The 20,491-nt window shown below is 42.0% G+C and overlaps 1 protein-coding gene across 1 annotated transcript; it reads right to left on the minus strand.

Annotated features, from left to right (window-relative positions):
- Positions 1–665: 665 nt before the first annotated feature.
- On the minus strand, positions 666–17,791 carry LOC135933200 (SNF-related serine/threonine-protein kinase-like). Its single transcript, XM_065471213.1, has 8 exons — positions 17,557–17,791; positions 13,539–13,905; positions 12,982–13,200; positions 11,709–11,955; positions 6,465–6,606; positions 5,082–5,294; positions 4,629–4,763; positions 666–3,362 (listed from the first exon to the last, which is right to left on the minus strand). The coding sequence occupies exons 2-8, from the start codon at positions 13,659–13,661 to the stop codon at positions 2,045–2,047; spliced, it is 2,397 nt and encodes a 798-aa protein (XP_065327285.1). The 5' UTR covers positions 13,662–13,905; positions 17,557–17,791; the 3' UTR covers positions 666–2,044.
- Between the last annotated feature and the right edge of the window lie 2,700 nt (positions 17,792–20,491).

The raw sequence follows: 20,491 nt of genomic DNA on the forward strand, positions 1-20,491 counted from the left end.
AAGAAATCTCCACAGAGAGCCCTGTGTTCACTCTGCGAGGAGAAAATGTCTGCCACATGGACCCAAGTGGATCCTCACATATATCATGTGAAAAGAAACAATGTTTCACAGGACTTTATGGAGTCTGCTGAAAAACCAAGTCCGTCCTTACAAGCCAGGTGCTGCTAATCAAATTTACTTGACTAACAGATCATCAGCAAGTGTGAGCATAATCATAAAAGAGGTTTTGGCAGTTTGCAGGTCTGGAGCATTCAGGTGTGTTAACACAATGTCACAGTCTTCCCAGGAGTGGATGTCCCAGCAAATTCACCTCAAGATCACACAGTGCCATGTTCAGAGTCTGCAGGCTTCAGTTAGCATGTTAAATGTTAAAGTCGATGACAATAACATTAGAAAAAGACTGAAAATCATGGCTTGTTTGGCTGTGCATAGACAACTTATTTTAAAAACTTTACTTCAGAAACTACATTCAACCATACTTGCTGAATCAGGTTTATAGTAACTGCCATTAGGCAATAAAGGCAATATCTATTAGACCTCATTAACCAAGGGGTGACATCACCATGGCTATTATCTATAAAATCTGTGCTTTAAACCTCTGATACACTGATGGCAAAAGAGAAAATTTTTTACAACATTCGAGAAACAGACATGAGACTTCATTCACATCATTTTATTTTAATAGATCTCTATCATATACATACAGTACAATATGCTCAAGACAGATCTTATGGCACATATATTATTGTTGTACATTTTGCAGTCGCTGGTATTGCTGTGAGGTTACAGTAAAGTGACCATTTGAATCTGTTACTTAGGTAGATACAATAGGTGGCTTGACCTCAGTGGGTTAAGAGTAAGGTTGCTACAGCAAAAACACATGCACTGTCAAGTTATATATTCCGCTAGGGGTGGGTCACACATCCAGTTACACAGGCTGACACTTTAAGGGGCGGTGTTGTTGTTTTCCATTTAAACCCCTCGATTGTTGTTGTTGTTGTTGTCTTGGAATACGCTACAACAGTGGCTACTGTGATCCTGGACAGCTACGGGATGAACATGGTTTGGGTTTGCCCCAGTTTTAAATTTTTCTTCCTTCCACCGGACATAGAAACAGGGCCACTTCACTTTAAAAAGCTGCCATTGCACATTTAATAATTTGATTATGTGTCGGTGGAGATTTCTGATCTCTTTAAACAGCTTTAGAGCTCTGGGTTCAACCAAAACCTTGGATATCCAGTAGGAATGACGAATAATGGTGCGTTAGGATCTAGTATTCAGGTTTCTACCGCAATACAACGTTACCGTTAATACTACAGGTACAGAGTACTGCTAGGTATATTCACATATGTACAAACTCTGCCGTTCACCTGCAGAGACTTGACGAGCGAGTGTGCATTTCCTTTTCCATAGAGCATGTTCAAGATAGAAAAATAAAACAGTGATAAGACTACAAAATATTGTGTGCCACCGTCATCATTTTCACCCTGTATTGGTCCTTGTTTCAGTGAAAACACTTAACTCTTTCAGTCAAAGCATTAAAATAAAAAAAAGATAAAATGTCCAAAATATAATTTAAAAATTATATTAAAAAACAGCATCAAAACACAACAAAAAGATGATATGTAACATGATACTTTAAATAAAAATCTACAGCTTTCCCTTTCATCGGCTTACCAGAGTGCTGACGGTGTGAATGTTGTGCACATATGGTATTTAAGAGTGTAAAAGTGTGAGCACCTTCGGTACCATCATTTAAACACACCTGCCGGTTAGGACCTCCCCCCCTTCCGTGTTTTGTTGAATCTGCTGAAAGTGCTTCACATACTTGGCATTGCACCCAGTGTCCTCCGTGGAGACTTATTGTCTCTAAATGTGCAATTTTTGGCATTTGGACCTCCCAGTTATTCACCACTGCGTGTCAAAACAAAAGGGAAGAAATAGAAATGCAAAAACAATGCGCATTCGTGTGGTGACATCACTGAAATGAAAGCAGAATAATAATGGTCGCAGGAATATGAGCGGAGGAGTGTGGAGGTGTGCTCTAGATGACCTGGCAGCAGCTGTGTGGGGTTGGCGTGCAGAGCAGACCCTCCTTGGGGCTCCGGTGAATGTTGACGGACAGAGTCTTGTCGCTCAGAGGCATCTGCAGCACACGGTTCTTCATGTTCCTGTGGTTTTCCCGGGCCAGGTCCAGCTCTCCCAGCCTCAATCGGCCCGAGCAGGGACCCTCCAGCAGCGGGTCTGCCAGTGCGTCTCCCAGCGGGGGCTGGTGGTACAGGTTGCCCCTGGGTGAGGGGCCACCCAGGAGCGAGACCTTATCTAAACTACCAGTGGATCCGCCCATGCACATTCTCCACATGGGACGGTCCTGGGCATCTCCACCAGCACTGCCGGCACTGCCAGCAGCAACACCTCCGCCACCTCCCCCTCCTCCCCCCGTTAAGTTGTGGAACTGAGAGCTTAGGCACAGGCTCATCAGCTTTAGGCTTTCCACCAGACCGCTGGCAGCCTTGGCTGTGCCTTTACCTTGGCCTGACCCTGATCCAGGACTGGCACAGTTGGAAGGACTGTCCTGTCCTGCCCCCGTTTTCTCTCCATCCTCTTTCCTCCCTCCTCTCTCAACCCCATGTTCATCTAGACTTGCTGTGTCAGGTTTATAGTGACTTTCTGTATCATCATCGCTAGTCTCTGAGCTAGGAGTGAACGTGGCAACTGGTGCCAGTGCACCAACAGTTTTAGGTGAGGACATGAGTGTTGAAGGTGAAGGTATCCTAGAGTTCAGATTGAGGCTGAGGCTGGGTTTGGGCGGGCCAAGTCCCTGCAACTCCCTGCTCTCTTCCTCTTCCTCCTCATCCTCCTTATCTTCCTCGTGGATCTGGTTGAGAATTGGAGCACTCATACGAGATGTTAGCCGATTACCGGACAAAGACGACGATGAGGAGGAAGCTTTGCAACGAAGCACCACTTGAGAAGGCAGTGTACAGGGGGGCAAACATTTGTCTTCTGCCCCATCTTCTTCCTCATCCTCTTCCACGCTGAAAAGGCTGGGACTCCGAGGTTTTCCAGGACCCACTGAAGAAAGAGAGCCCAACCTAAGGGGGTTGGAGTGGGGCTTTGCCAGAGGTCTGAGCCCTCTCTCCTGGTTTTGTTGTGGTGCCTGCTGCTGCTGGCTGGATGCTGGAGTGTGATTTTCCTGCCGCTGGCTGACATCTAGCAGAGCTGTTTTAGGCCTGGGGCCTTTGTGGAGGCTCTCAGCACTACGGGCAGGGGACTGCGGCCCTCCAGGGTGGGAGATAGCTGGACCCCCTAAACCATCGCTGACATCCTGGTGAACATCCACTCTGGTGGGCCAAGACTGCCTGCAAAGGGCCAAATACAATGTTGAGAATTAATAAATTACATACGATTCTTAAGTTATTTCAATGGTTGCAAAAAATGACATTTACTTTTTTTTTTCAAGAGACAAAAAAACTGATAAATAAATGGAGTAAATACCTAGCTGTAATCAGCTAGAAAGGTTAGCATAAAAACTTATAGCAGCTAGCCTGGTTCTGTATAACATAACTAAAAATATAAAGCTAAATAAAACACTGAAGATTCCTAATAAACCCCCTTTATAGCATATATAAGATAAATGAAGTACACAAATATACCGTAAGCTACCAATTTATCAAAAGTTAGCAATTTTCTATATTTAAAATCTCCAACCAAAGCTATCTGCTAACTGACTCCCGGCTCTGTGCATTAATTAAAACCTGTGGATGCATTAAAACCATGTAAATGTAAAAAAGTGATACCATGTATAAAATGTTGATCTTCAGGTGTTTGTTAATGACTCTCTTCCACCTCGTCTTACTCACTATTTTACGTATTTTAACAGTTTACACCAAGCTAAGCTAACTAGCCGCTAGCTATGCTTCACTGATTTGTTCTGAGACTCAAAGAAAATTTCACAAAATGCTGAATTATTTATTTCTCTAACAGTAACAGCCACATTATTTTCTCCATTTATCCTACATTAGAATAAGAGTGGTAAATGACCATGCTGTTAATATTTAATTCTGTTTGAGTGGTTGAATTTAAGTTCAGTGCTATATTGCTAGGAATTTATGAGAGATGGTTGAAGGCACTTTGGGAAATATGATGCTCCTCTCCAACTCTGACTGGCCTTAAAATTGTGATGCAAGACAATAGAGCTAAATATGTCGAATCCACAAAACAAGCAGTGAGATTATTCTTTAATCTATATTACTTTTTTCTTCTAATCTCATTTACTTAATATTTTCATACAATTATATAAAATTCTCTTTATTTTAGAGGTTTAGTGTAACTTCATAGTTAAATCTTCAATGTTAGATTCAGTCTCTCAGAAGAGAAAATAAAAAGACGCTGCTTTTGTTCTGTTGCAGGATATTTCTGGTAGCACATCCCTCACAGTGTTGCTGATCTGCAGCCTCTCTTCTATTCTCAGTGTGTCCTTCAATCCCTGCTGAAAAAAAAGGGCTCCGTCTGTCCATCCTCTGTCAGACTTGTTTTGCGTAAACTGACAGTACGCAGCACTGCAGAGGCAGCATTCTGTCTGTCTCAGGAAATGTTTGTGTATGTGCGCTGGGGTGTGTGTGTACCTGAATTGGGCCTTGCTGGGGCTGGGTGATCGTGTCTGGCTGTGTTGCTCCTTCTCTTGTCTCTCCCTCAGCATCCTCTCGGCCAGCAGGAAGTAGGTAGCTGTGATGTGATTGTACTGGTTAGACTCCAGAGCCCTGTGACGGAGGAGACAGAAATCAAATTGAGGTCCAAAATGCACAAAAGTATGCACGCGCACACGCATATATGGAACACAGATCAGCGCCTCACCCCACCCGTGAGTGGAAAAAGGGAAGTGACGGGAGGGGAGATTTAATTTGACAGCTCAGGATTGACTGCCAGCTGCTTGTTAATGCCAATTAAACTGCTGAAGACACTCAATTACACTTCAGTGGGACGAGTGAACCATGACGAATTTTCGGAGATTACACAAGATAGAACAGCTTTGCATTGATTTTTACTTATGTGTGATTGTATGAGAGAGGGACACATACTCAGTTATGGCGTCTCTGTCTGCGATGCCCCCGAGCACCATGCGTTGGATGATGGAGCCATGCTCCTCCTCCGACAAGCTGCGATGGGACACCAGAGGAGTAGATAGCTTTGTGGCCGGGGACGGGTCGACACCTTGAAGCCACTGATGGCTCTCGATCTGCTCTAGGGTCGCTCTCTTCTTGGGGTCTCTCTGCAGCATGTGGCCTATAAGACTGGAGGGAATCACAGTGGAGGTAAGTACTCCTGACACACCAGAGAAACATCTGGCCGTTGATGTAGGAATGTTTAAAAGGCAGAAACTGGTGTTACGAATGAAATAAGAATGAATGGTAATAGAAAATTTCAATTTATTACATTTGCAGGGTTTTGTCCAAACCCATGCCATGTTACCGAACAGACTTACAGATGGGACAGAACTAAGGTATCTCATTTGTCTGGTTCTTTATTCTTTTTATAACTACTTATTGTTTTTATATGTGTAAAATAGCTCATAGCAACAGTAGGCTATTAATCTTTATCAGCTAACCTAACAGCTAACCTCCTGGCACGAGTTCAAGCCTCCAGGCCTGCAATACAAGTAGGTGTACAGCATGCAGAGCTTCCAACAAACTGTGCATGCTGTACACCTACACATGAGTGGAACAGGGTGTTGCCTATTCAGCTGCTAGCCACACAGCTAACAAATGAGCCAGGATTATGAAGCGATGCGTTTTCTCTTGCAAATTATCAATGCACCTAATCTAGAGCTTTGATTAGAAGTTAGCGCTTATAATATCTGACTGCATGTGTTTCTCCTCCAAACAATAGCAGTACTGGCACTGAAAGAACCCTGTTTGGGTCTGCACACAAGCTATTTGTTTTTTGCACTCTGGCTTAGCAAGATATACTAAATCCACTGGCTAAATCACCCAAACAAATAGGTAGAAGTGCTGTTTTATCAGGCCCATGTTGGCAATAGATTTGGGTGAGGGTTCAAATAAACATCACACAAACTGGGCTACGTGCCAATATTTGGGGTGCTTTGTGAAAGTCAACCTGACCCAATGAAGCCATGTTCACTAACAGTATGTGTCTGCAAAGCTTCAGCCGTTCAAAATGTATTCTGCAACTATTTCGCCCAGCTCTGCTTTGACTCATCGTTAAACCCTCACAATGTTAAAAATAGAAGTCCAATTTTAAAGGGTGCATTAGATACACTTAACGCAGCACTGCATCTCTGGTGGAGCAGCTGACTGCAGCACTGAGTGAAAGCAGGACAACGAAAGGAGACCGCACCTCTCTCTTTGCTCTCTTTTCTTCACACATCTACAAACATGAAATATGCAGCACCTGCAGAGTACTCTGTCCATCTTTGCGGCTATGTGCGTGCGCTTGTTACTTACTCTCTGCATGCATGGGAGATGTGCGACGGCACCGTGTATTTGCAGTCCATGATCATAGTGAGCGTTTCGCTGTCATTAGCCTCCTGAAAGGGGGGCTGACCACAGACCAGCATGAAGAGGATCACGCCCAGACTCCAGATATCTGCAGAGACACAGAGAGAGAATGTGGTCTGTTTGTACTGAACGAGTCATTATGGTCAGAAAAAAACTGTGGTTTTTGTAAGAAGGCCAGAAAATAAAGATGACTGTTCAACAAAGTGAAGCCCGTATGTTCTGTCTGCTTAGTGACCTAGATAAAGAAGAAACCCCCACCCCCCAAAAAAACAAGAGCTGTCTCTTCCCCAAGTTCAAATGAAGCATGAATCATATTCGATCAGAGCCATTTCCATGAATGTGTGCCAGCTTAGGACACATCTGTCTAACCGAGGATGAAGCTCAGTGCTGCTGCCTGCCGCCAGCGTCATGCTCACACTTACGCTGGTGCACGCGCTTCCACACAAACGCGCCGTCCAGTGAAAGTGGGTTAACGTGTTCATCCCTCAAAGCTTCATACAAATGCTAATTTTATGGAACGCTTCTCTTGGTCTGATTCAAAAGAGCAACTTTATTGCTCAGGGCTTCCACTGCTGCTCGGGTCAGCAGGATGGTCCACTGACACACATTCTGCTGTCATATACAGACTGCGAGCAGAGGCTGTGACATAAAAGCAAGCAGACTCGGTCTTAGTCACGGTTTTGACCCCTTTTCAGCAAATTTCATAGTAAGCTTTGTCTGCTCTTAAGATTGACTTAAGTAAAAAACACAAAATCCAGGTCTAATTTAGTACCTGTATCATTTCTTAACCATAAAATGATTTAATCAAACATCTATAAAATGCATTTGACCATTAAACTAGTGGTGTGCGATACTTCAAATTTTGACATTAATCCGATACCCACTAAATACAGGGCCAGTATTGCCAACACCAAAACTGATACTGATATTTTTAACTTATAAAGTCAGCTTATGTAGGTGAGACCATTGTGTCATGATTAGATGAATCATCATCAATTTGCAATTTTACTGAGGTTTTTACTTTTTACAATAATTAATTTAAACAACAAAACACACATTTCTGCTTTTCATGCATTTTGAAACTGTGTTTTTTTGGACCTGAAATGTAAATGTGCTGTCTTTAAAGCACTTCGGGTCGACATGTGTTGTTTAAATGTGCAATCAATAGGTTGTAAGTAAAATAGATGTGACAGTCAACACAAAAAGGCATCTTCTCATTTCCAGAAAAAACAAATTTATTAGGTAAACCCAATACTGAACTTGGAGGATAGAAATAAAGTATCAATCCTTTAGTACTAATATCAATATGATATCAGTACAACCACTGGTATTGATACTATCAATATTTGGATTGATCTGCCCACATCTACATTAAACCCCACAAATATGTTCCATTTTACTTTGAAATAAGTCACATTATGGAAGCTAAAGAGATGCTAGTCAGCATCTGGATTTCAAACTGAAATAAACTATTTTATGCCACTAGCAGCTGCAAGCTGTTCGCTCCTTTTAGATTACTTTTTAGACTTTCCTGAGATAAATTTGGCCCTTGTCAGCTATGAGATACTCTTTGTTCATTAGCTAGTTCATTGTGTTTGTTAGCTAGCTAGGTGCTAATTTTCACTACTTAGGCATTACATCAGTGTTTAGAAGAGTGGTGACCTAAGGAACTTGGAAAGAAAGCAGCTAGGCTTCTTTACGTTTTGAAGACGTTTCACTGCTCAGCCAAGAGACCTCTTCGGCTCTAAAACCAAAAGGTGGCGGGTCCCAGGTATTTAAACCCTAGCAGAGGTCGAAGATGCTATGCAATGTTTCCATTTTTGACCTAGAAGACAAATGGTTTGAAAGAGGAGTAAAGGAGGCTATTTATGACCACTGTGAACAACCATCATTTATCAGTGGGCATGGCTTACAACACCAACTGTCTCCCACCTACAATGGAGTCTTAAAATTCCTTCTCACGTGCCTCAACCCCCACTCACATCTTGCATTAGCTGATCTAGCTGATCTGTGGTAAAGACCCACACCTTTTTTCACACCTTGGCTAATGTGATGGCACACATGACTAATAGCGGGACAACCACCACCTAAGGGACAGCCCCCACTAGGGTTTTGATACCTGGGACTCTCCACCATTTGGTTTTAGAACTGAAGAAGCTTCTTGGACAAAACTTAAAGAAGTCCAGTCGTTTTCTTCCCAAGTTCCTTAGACTATCATGACCTGCATGACTGAGAACTTAGACAAGAGTGGTGATGATAAATGTAATAAAACCAGCTTTTGCAGTGCACAGTCATTTTGTGAGTTCCTGTGTGACTATATAGCAGGTAGCTAGGTCCTAAACAAGCTTGCTAGCACTCAGTCCTCGCGCCCAAATATGCCAATTTCTATCTCAAAAAAAAGAGAAAAAAGCAAACCTTAAAAAAATAATAATGAAAAAAATTAAAATGGGAGTGCAAAAGCAATGGGTGATGTCGCTGTAGCTATGTCCATCTTTTATATACAGTCCATGGTTTTCTCAAAAGAACAGCACATGCTACAGCATGCTACAATTACTATCTGAACAAAACCTGTGCTCTTCTAACTTGGAAGTTTGAGAAGACCCAAAAAAAGGAGGTAAACAGATTGGAAGTGGGTTTACAGTGCTCGGGACCCCTGGTGATACGTCTTCATATCACTCCAGTTTGCCAGGATACTCAGGAGAGTTCAATCTGGTGGAGTAAATGTGGCAGTTTACTGTGGGTGGTGAGGATTTATTGCTTTGAGGCAGTGAAGGAGTGCTTCATACTGCTGATGGAGGGAGCAAATGCTGCTGCAGTCCCCACTGCCACCTTACCCCCAACCAACGTATCCTAGCAACCGCGACCCTGCTCCCTCATTACTTGCGTCAGCGGTCGGCCAAACTTCCTTCCTCGATAACTTTATTTATAAACCAGATGGCTCACACATCTCTGGATAACACTGTTCGCGTCAGCGCACATCAGCATCTCTCTCTCTAACAACGCCGACTCTTTATTGGTGACAGCTGGCAGTGTAAACATCCTTTTTGCTGCCCTGAACACCATTTTAACAATGATAACCAACAGGATAACCAGTCCCTTGTGTCTTCACCGGGTTAACCCTGAACACTGAGTGGGCCAACTCAAGCATCCTGTCCTACTCATCTTTATACAACATCTTTTTCTAAATCAATCAATCAATAAACATTTCCATTTGTGTATGGTCATTATGCATAGATATGCTTTAAAGTATGCATGTACCCAGAATAATCACTATTAGGTAAGTTATTTCTTTTTTAGGTGCAGGTTGTGCTTCATGAAGAGGAAGAGGAAATCTATATTTAACTTTCCATTTACTGAAGACAAAAAGGAGGAAGCCCACACACCGAAGAATATTTACAGAGAGGACTCATTTGTCCAACAAAATCATTTAGTTTTTCATAGAAGAATACAGTTTCACACACATATCTGGGTCTCAATTTTCCTTTTAATTTCACTTCTAGTCTGCCATGACCAATTCATTTTTCAACTTGAGGCTGAAATCGCTTCACTGAGTGACAAAAAACAAGTATTTTAAATACAGAGTGATTGTTAGTTACATTTATACAGCAGTAAGGTTTGATGGGCATTTTCACTATGTTCTGATATTTCATTAAGTGACAAGCAACAATAAACAGCATACTAACCTCTAATGAAAAACTGTGAGAGCTGAGAGATGAAGTTAAATTTGAAGCAATGTGACACCATTTATAAATAATTATAGTTTTTGTGTGGTTTGCTTGAAGCTTGGAGTGTTTGCCTCCTGCAAATTGGCTCCTTCTGCACAATCTGCAGGACTGACTCACGTTTAATCTCAAAATATTTTCAGCACTTCCTGAAAAAAAACAAAAACCAATGCCAAGCAGGCCCGAAGTGAGAAAGCCAGGCGAGGACAGCTTCTTATCTCTGCAACAAACTGGGCCGACCGCCATGTGGCAAGTCACCGGAAAAGCTCAGTTGCCCTACAGACTGTCAGCAGGTAGCCTGGCAGCAGTGTAATCCCAGCCCAGGTTACCTCAAAGACCTGAACGTCAGGACTGCTGGCCTCCATTTAGCCTGTTCGCCCATCAGACAGCACTGCTGATACAATCACACAATATTACATCCCGGCTGGGTGGATAATCCCTGCAATCAAAACATCATCATCTCAGCTGAATGAGCAATAGTGCACAGGCAGTATGCACGGTCCAGAGAACAAACACACACACGCCGCAAAATGTCCACTAACAAGTGCTCAGACAGGCCCCACACATTCAGCAACTCACACATCATCCATACGAAAACACACACGCGCAGTCAAATAAGACTATTATTGCTTTCAAAATATGGACACCGCTTGGCACAAAAGAGAGTGAGAGGCAGTGAAGGCAGGGAGAAGAAAATAGCCATTGCAAATCCACTCAGTCAGAAAAACAGAAAATGCTTTTCTCCTGCTCCTGACAGAGAGGCCTCTGGGTAGACAGAGGGACTCCTGATGCCTTTTTCTCGCTCTGTCAGTTTCCCTCTTATTTCCCTTTCTTTCTCTTGCCCTCTTTTCCCTCACTCTGCACAATTATGTTTGATTTGTTTTCCGTTACAATATAATTCAATATCTTAACTGCGCCTCAGCAGCAAGAACTGGGAGCACTATTGATGGGAGAGACGATGGGGGGGGAGTGGTGGTGGTGACACTGATGGTGAGGTGAGTGCGCGCTCCAATTACAGAAGAAGAGAGTGCTGAGAAACCAATTTCAGCCCGATCTGATATCAGATTTTGTTATTCACAGAGAGGCAAATGAAAGCAAACTGCAGACAGAAATAAACTGCAGGTGCAGGACTGCAGGGCTGTGGATCATCTCATTTCCAGGTTTCAAGGTATGCTATCATGCTCTGAACTTTGAACAGCTCCTCTCCTTCTATCAGCTGCCTGATAATACCGGCAGTGTGCCAAGCAGGTCTACAGGTTCCTTACAAACCATTGCAGGCCATATAGCTTGGTCAGAGCTATCACAGCTGAGACAGTGATTGAATGTGAATGTGAGCTGCTGCTTAATACAACACTGCACTAACAACTCAGAGGGTGTCCTGTTTTAGTAAAGCTAAAGCTGTAGGAACTAAAATAAATCACCACAGATGTACCCCAGCAGCTACTCTCTGTCACTTCTTCAGACTTACCCACAGCAGGAGCGTCGTATTCATCCCCCAGCAGTATTTCAGGCGCTGAGTAGGCCAGCGAGCCGCAGGAGGTGTTTAGTTTTTTCCCAGGTTGAAACCGGTTGCTGAACCCGAAGTCGGTGAGCTTGACGACACCCTGCTTCTCGAAGAACACCACGTTTTCAGGCTTCAGGTCCCTGTGCACCACATGTAGCCGGTGGCAGTAGGAGATGGCATGGACGATTTGGGCAAAGTAACACTTGGCCACCTTAAAGAGGAGAGACAAATGTAAAAAAATACAATAAAAATGCTCCAAGACCCAGAAAACAAACAGCAAACTAAAAAGAAGTTAGCAAGAGTTAGCTTGAGAAAAGTTTGGAATAGATAAAGAGTCAGGATCTGCAGAATTAGAGCGGGAAAATTTGACTCGAACTTGAATATTTAACTCCAACAGAATGCTAATGTTAGTGTGGTGTTTGCAACTTGTTCCTGTTTTTCTGAAGTGGCCAGAAAGTACATGTAGCTAGCTAGCTTAGCGAGAAGACTGGAATAGCTCATCAACGATCGCGGAAACATGGCAAACACTTTGTTTTTCCACTTTTGTTTTCTGATAAAACAGACAATATAACTATTACGCAGTTAGTGAGTTTTAGAGGTGCTTGTATGAGGATTTTTTATTTCCTTTAGGCACGACCCCATCTCTTCTTAAACAGGTGAGAAAATGTGAAGGGAACTTTGAACAACCAGTGTCAAACATACAGTGATTATTAACAACTGTATGTTTTTATAAAAGATTTATTACAAATCTGATTGTCATAATCATCATCTTTCTTTCACATGTCACATTGAACACATGTTGTCTGTATGCAATGTTGTGATAAACAAAATTTGCATCCGCAAAGGAATTTTGTTCAACTCGCCGCTAAATGTGGAATAAAGACTCCTTTTGCCCTCCTTTAGTTACAGTGTTATTGCTTTCAGCATCACTGTTGCTTACTTATCTCTAGAATTTATTAACTTCCAAGTATCTGCATATATAATGCTTCTGGCTACCATTGAACTATTCTTCACTATATTTCCTCACAATTTCATACTAGCTAGAAATAAACCAAACCAATGCAACCAAATTCTGTTCTTTTAAAAAATGCTTCCCTTCCCATCTCCAGATAAACTAAATTAATGTGTTAAGGTTCTTTCTTCAAGTACCCAAGATCAAGTACAGAAACAAAGAAGTAACTCAAGGTTTGGTAGACTGCATGAAGGACACCTCTGCATGTTCATTAGCCCCACTAACCTCCTCGCTGAGGCCTCCTTCATGTTTCATGATGCAGTCATACATGTCTCCTCCGTCACCCAGCTCCAAGATGAGGTAGAGCTTTGTGGCCGTATCGATGACCTCGTAGAGGCGTACCACGTTGGGGTGTTGCACCATCTTCATGCATCGCACCTCCTGAAAAAGGTGACCCCGTGCGACCGGGTCCAGCTTGGTCTTATCGATCACCTTCACCGCAACCTGAAAGACAGAAGTTAGAACTGATTAGAACAATAGCAGCACTGGTAACGTCAGCAGCTGTTGAAGCACTTGCACAGAAACAGTCAGACTGTATTATCTTCACTTAGAGGTGCTTAGTAGAGATAGTACAGATGTTTGATGTGCATCAAGAACAGAATCACACTATTAGAAATATTTAGTCTCATCAGTGCTCGCAGTCACCCTTCTTTGGTATGCCTGTTTCTAAGAACAAGGGTGACGTCTGTAAAAGTATTCTGAAACTTTTTTTTCAAAGTGAAGAAATCTAGTAACTGGCAACAAATCATCGAACTTGCATGTACAGACTTGGACGAGCATACCTTTTCTCCAGTGAATACATGGCGGGCCAGTTTGACCACAGCAAAGTGTCCACGACCCAACGTCTTGTCCAGGTCGTACAGCCCTGCAATCTTCCCATCATGATGGCGCTTCAGCCCCGCCATGGCTGTTGGCGGATGGGGAGGTCGGAGCTGCCTTCTGTCACCTGCCGGTCTTCAGCTGTCAGTCCTTCATCTCCTCCTGATTAGGCTGAACGTACGTGAGGTTGGTGGTGGTGGTGTTTGAGCTAATTCTGGGCTAACTGTTGATCTCCTTGAGGTAGCTTTTGATAGCAAGGTACTCAACTGGCTGTGGCAAATATTTAGAGTTTTGAGTGCTCCACTCAGTTCAGTCCCACTTCGCTATGATCTGAGGGTGAGAACGGTGAAAACAGTAAGAGATACAAGAAACCAAAACACAACCACTCATGATAATAGTCACTTACTCTGCTAAACAATGGATCATGAACCTGTCTGATGAACTAATATTTGCTCACCATTACTGCTCATTGTTTTGACATTAGCTGGACCAAAGCCACAGTGTCATAATAATAATAGCTCTAATTGCAGAGAGTGAGCCAAGAGTCTAAAGTCCAGTTGTTATGTAAGGTTATCTTTAACAGTGCTTGGAGAAAACTTGAAGAGTCATGGTTTATCATGGTCAGCATCTCACTTTGCAAAAAAACAAAGCATAACTAAAACCCATATAACTAGCTTTGTAGGTATTTGTTCATAAACTAGTGTTGGATAAATTATAACTCTGAACTAAGAGTAACATCAGGGAACAGCAAGCAGAGACCATGAGTGTTCAACAGCCCATCCTATCCAAAGCTCTATATTCTTTTATAGACTATGGGATTGCTGTCTGCCAGAGTCAGAAAAAAACAGACTGACATATTTTAAGGTATAACTAAACAGCAAAATAACTACATTTATAATATCAATTATTTTTTAAAAAGTGTCTTTATTTGCTATGAAATTTAAAAAAATGAAAACAGAAACTAGCAATAAAATATGGAGAACCCAACACAATACATTAGGAAATATAGTGACAAGTTTATATTCAGAGAGGATATTTTTGATCATGTTTTGACTCACGTTTGTATTTTACATTCACTGTAGTTTTTGGCAACAGACAAACACTACACCTACTCTGAGTTGCATTTACTGTCTCAGTGACACAGCTGTGCAGGATAAAAGGCTAGGACATATGCACTGTTATTTTAAGGGCTCTTAAAACTTGTATTGATTTTTATAATTAGGTTATTTCTTTGTTTTGTTTTTCCTTTTACATATTGTAAGAAATTGTGCCCAAAAAGCCAATAAGGAAGTGCCTTAAAGTGGCATTTAATAACCACCAGGGGGAAAACCCAGTGGTTGCAAAAAGGACTTCTGGTCCTACAGCAGTCAATGAGGGAAAACTCCCTGAGCCCTGACTTGTGGAAACACTTTTCCTGATTAGTTTAGGGTCTCATTCAAATCCAAATGATCATTAAAATGATCTCATTTTGGTTTTTATTAGCAACCCCAATGAGAGCCTGGATTACAGTAAGTCCATTTTGGAAATCATGATCACAACGGAGGATTGCACATATGTTCTCTGGCTAAGGTCTCAGCTAGTGAGGGCTGGGTTTCCCGGTCAGATCTTCCAATTCCTAAATTAAAAAACCCAACATGGTTACAGTAAAAATGCTTATTTTGAGACTCTCATTATTTTTTAAACAATATTTTAATTGAGTTTTATATTACAGAACAAGCAAAGAAGAGACTTTAAATTTTAATGGGTTACCTCACGGTAGCGGTGTCCATCTGTTATACTAACCACCAAATATTTTTTTTTACAATTTTACAAACTTCATTAAATATTAAAACACCTTCCACATCATTTTCCGTCACTCTAACAAGCCACTCAATTATTTCTCCTGATTCACATTAGCTCAGGAATTATACTGTACAGGCTACATTTTAAATTTTCTATCTGTCACCTTTTGCCCGCCCAAGATGACAAACTAAACTAATTCATCTCAAATTCCGACACGCTTACGTCAGACGCCCCTGCCCCGATTGCCACAAGTTACTCTCGTCATGCAGTGTGTTGCTTCACGGCCCTGGGTTACGAAACAATGCCTGCAGGGGAGGCATGCCATTCCGCTTCCAAGAACCTGCATACCAGGAGCATGGCGACGACACAAAACACACAATTTGCAGGCCAAGAACATTCCTGTGTACTGATCCTCGCCTAGGTGTGTCCAACTCACCTGAATTTAAAAGACAACACAGATCCAAACAAGTGTTGTCAGGGGACACACCTAACAACTAAATACAGTAAGAAAAGCAAAATAAAAGCCGCTCTAACCTCATAGCAATCTGCGGTTGCTTAAATCAGACTATGAAAGCCTAAAACGCTCTTTGGGCTTTTTGGGAGAAATGTACCTGTGAGAAAAGAGTGAGTCATTTTTCTTATAATAGGAGGCTGACATCTTCATCGCTCTGATTTTTCTTTCACTCACACACACAGACGCAAAGTAATATCAACAGAGCTGAACTCTTTGCCTCTTTGACAATGACAACATGTAGGTGTTAATGTTTCAAGACACTGAAGAAAAGAAAGGAGACACACACACACACACACACACACACACACACACAGTCCTCTCAAGAGCGCACACACTGGTGCACTCGTCTGATAATAGGGCAAGTTAGGTGAGGTCAATGTGCGTTGCTGTGTGCTGATAAGCAAACCTGGGCATTGACATTAGTCCATCTAAATCTAAACCTCATATTTATCTCAGCAGACTGAGACCAGTCTAACGCCTGGTGATGGAAACAACAACAAGGTACAAAAATGCACTTTTGGTGAAGTTTGCTCTCTTTTTTAAAATTTTGTTTGTTTTTTAACAACAAAGCCAGCCATCCCTCTAGTCTCTGCGACATGTGAACATACTGTACAACTGCATGCCAGTCATGCACGCAAAGAGATTGGTTGTGTAACCGGTCCAAGGTGATGGTGGAGTATTGATTTACAAGGTTTGCGCGCGCGTGTGTACTTGCGTGCACAAAAGTACACATACGCAGATTATGAGGCCAAGGACCTGTTATAATTGCTGCTCCAGACTCCCAGCCTGTGAGACTCGAGATAAACTGGAAGAGGGTGTGGGGTCATCAAATCTATAGTTAGTAGTAAAATCAGTTTCCTGGTACATTTGATTAAAGTATAGACCAATAGGCTAAATATAAGCACCATTATTCACATGCAAACTCTTTGATAGTAAAGAGTTCCTGCTTCAGGGTCAAAGGCACGCAATTTAACCTCCAACGCAGCTCTGATAAATCCCTGACCCTGATGCTCTACTTTATCTGCTTTAATTTTCGTTTTTATGTTCCTGCTGTGCCAGTAAATGACAGTGGTTTTATAACAAACTAATGCAGAAATAACAGGAACATTAGAGTGCCAGCAATCCCTCACGCATATAAGAAGTACACTGTAACACCATGAGCCTCCTTCAGCGCTGTAACCCGCACTTCCATGTCTCCTCTGTATGTTATTGAAGGTGTATAATAAAGTTCCATCCCTGTAAACTAGCTGCCCTATACCACGGGAAACACTTCAGGCGCCCCTCACACCGGATTCATCAATCTCAGCGGTTTTCTGTGTTAAAGCTGTTAGATGACCACCCTGCCTTTTATCTCTCACATTTTTATTTTTTCCTACACCCGCATATAGGTGCTACTGCCCATATGGGACCAGCCAACTGTCAACATGCCTGCTGGCTGCATCCACAACAACATGACAGTGCGGAGAAGAGCAGCCTGCGCAAACAGCGCACATATGAGAGGCGAGCGGACACGGGCAGCATGCTAAAATGATACCCGAAAGATGCGCAGTGAGGGGAAAAGTGCCCCCCAGCTCAAACCCAAAGGAGGCCCAGCTGACTTAACACACCTTTACTACACAAGACCCCCCTCCTCAAAACACCACCAGCATTGCATGCATGCACGCAACTACAGCAGTCCTACTCACCACAGAGGAATCTGAAGCAGCGTCCATTCTGGCACATTTACACCTGCGGGAGCGCGCGGGGCTCCGGACGGTGAGCCGCAGGGTTTTAACGAGGCCGCAGTTCAGTGGAAATCCCGGTACCGAGGACAGCACACCGGCCACGGATCATTCCAGCGAGTCCCCGTGTTAATGTGTCACACTGTCAACTCAGGATCTCTCTCTCCCTCTCCCTCCCGAGCTTTCAGCTGCGTGAAGTAAACACAGAGGGCAGGCCGACCGAGGGCGTGTGGCTTTCAAAATAAAAGCGTAAAGGAACTAGTGTGGGAAATGTGCGAAAATAGATAAACAAATAATACAGAATTTAAAAAATATATTCAAAAACTGCGGGAAAATAATAATCATATATAATAGTTTCATTAGTTCATTCTCTGACTCTCCTCAGGGATTAATGTGTTTTTTAATCCCGTCTCATCTTCCCTGAGTCTGGTTCTGCCTGAGGTTTCTTCCTGTTAAACACTGTCCCTTCCCAAGTCCCTTCTACAAGGGGGTCGTTTGATTTTAGGGGTTTCTCACTATTATTGTACCTTACAGTATAAAATACCTCGAGGTGGCTGTTGTTGTGATTTGGCGCCATAAAAGTCAATCTGATTTGAATTGAACTTTCTGGATTTTGCACAGTTTGGGGCTCGAGTGTTTGCAGGTTTTTCTCGCTAATTATTATTTTTTTTATTTTAATTCTTTTCCAAATCTTACAAAGTTTGATAATATTTTGAGGAAGAAATCTGTGTCAGGGCAACTAAACTAGTACATTCACAGGGACAAGTCAGCAAACGTGCTTAATCATTTTGCACTATAGATATGTGACGTACTAAAATGCATGACAACAAAAAAAATTTTCTTTAAAATTTCACAAAGTATTAAAGAAAAAAAAATGCCATTAACAGAAATCTTTCTTTTTTATTGTCTCCCTTCAGATGTTGAAAATTGCCTCCGATTTTTGCTGTTCTAATGGAAATAAAGAGGAAGTCTGACGTAAAATGGAGCTTTACTTTGCTTATATTTTGAAAGACATCACAGAGCGTTTCCGGTCTTGTTACGGGTAAATGACGGCTCCATGATCACTGCGCATTGGTACCATTCATCTCTGACGTCAGAGCTACGCTCAGTGAAAAGCGTGTTTATCGGGCCCACGATAACAACACTAAATATACTTTATCTCATTTCTTATTAACTGACCTGTGCTCCTGCTCTACAGCCCGGCATTAGTCATTTAACGCTTTCAGGGTGAAATATATCCCGGGATGTTTAATGCGGCTCGGCCCCAAAACAGAACAAAGGCTCGTTATCATCGTTATTTGTGTTTTAATGATACTGTAAAAACCAGAGCAGCTGTGAATCGGACCTGTGAGCCCGCAGGCCTCCTTCAGTCCTCGGGCGCATGATGCTGGCATTATCTCCGTGTCCCTGCTCTGTGCACCCAACCAGCTGGGAGACGTTCAAGCGCGCTGTTATGTAATATTTACAAGCTCCTCTCTGAGGTTTGAAGAGGAACCTGTTTGGCTGATGACAGCATCTCCCAACATGGTGGCTTATTTCAGCCAGGACTGGGGAGCTCTATAAAAAAGCTCTTTAAAAAGAAAAGTCGGGAATCTGTTTCAAAGAACTGGTACAAAGCTGCTCTGTGCTTTACCACATAATTACCACACAAAACATCTCACAGCTAACAGTGTTATTTAGACAAATGATTTACTGAGCAAAATGACGCACGTCAGCTTTGCATTTAGCGGCTCAGATTTAAACATCTGAAAAACTATCACTTGTTTTTAAGTAAAAATAGAGACAAAGAGGCTATGCTCCACTATATCAGCCAAGATTAACCAAGACTGCCATCTAGTGGGCAAAAGACAAAATGGTTCTTGGCGCTCGGTTTTTATGTTTGTTTGTTTTTTGCCTTACGCACACTCTTACTACCAACGATCACTTTAGCGACATGTTGAGGCTAAATTAGGAAGCACAAAGTAATTAAAAACTGAAGTATTTATGTTAAATGATTAGTTGACTGTCAGTTGTCATATTAAGTGTGGTTGGATAGGTTAACCTTGATCCCAGGTATAATAGATAGCCTATAAGTAAGACATTTTATACAGATTAAAGTACACTGGGCAGAAGTGACCTTTTGTACATTTATTACTCTTATAGTGATTACACCAGTGTCACTGGAATGTATATATTTTGTAATACATCGACAAGGATTATGATGGTTTCCTTATGAGGAGTTGTTACACAACTTTGAGTATCAAACACTTCATTTCCTGCTTTCTGCTTCATTTTTATGCACCACTGTGTATTATATGCATGTTTCTGCATCAGCTTCATGTAAAACAAACTTAGGCATTGCTCACAGGTCCACATATATTTGACTGTAACAGTTATACTCCTGCACATTCTGCATTATGCTCGTGTTAACAGTGTTGTGACTGACTCCTGCCTGGTTACACACAAGCTGAGATATTATAGTTCTTTGATCTTAAAAAAAAATACTTTTTATTTTGAATTCTTAAGTTTACAGTTTGTTTGTTCATTTCAGTATTTTTAAGCATTACTGTATAGGAGGCCATATGCCCAGATGAAAGATTTAAGGTGGTCAGCACAGATATTGAATTTAAAAAAAATTAACTTTATGAAAGCAGCCAACTCTGTATTGTAGATATCCAGTCTCAAAGCTTCAAATAAGCTGTGACTACAAATTTTACCCAATACTTTAAGAACATTTACTCTATTACTTTGCTCTATGTTTTAACATCAGATACTTTTCTGAGTTCACAGAATCAGTTTTCAAAAGGATAGTTTACTTCTACTTTGGTTTGCCAATTTTTCCCCCACATCTGGTTTTAGTTATCTAGAAATAACCTGTTCACAAGTCAAGTGTCACATTATGATAGTTTTGTTTTACTTT

Source organism: Pelmatolapia mariae, linkage group LG22 (genome assembly GCF_036321145.2).
Source record: "Pelmatolapia mariae isolate MD_Pm_ZW linkage group LG22, Pm_UMD_F_2, whole genome shotgun sequence".
Lineage (NCBI taxonomy): Eukaryota > Metazoa > Chordata > Actinopteri > Cichliformes > Cichlidae > Pelmatolapia > Pelmatolapia mariae.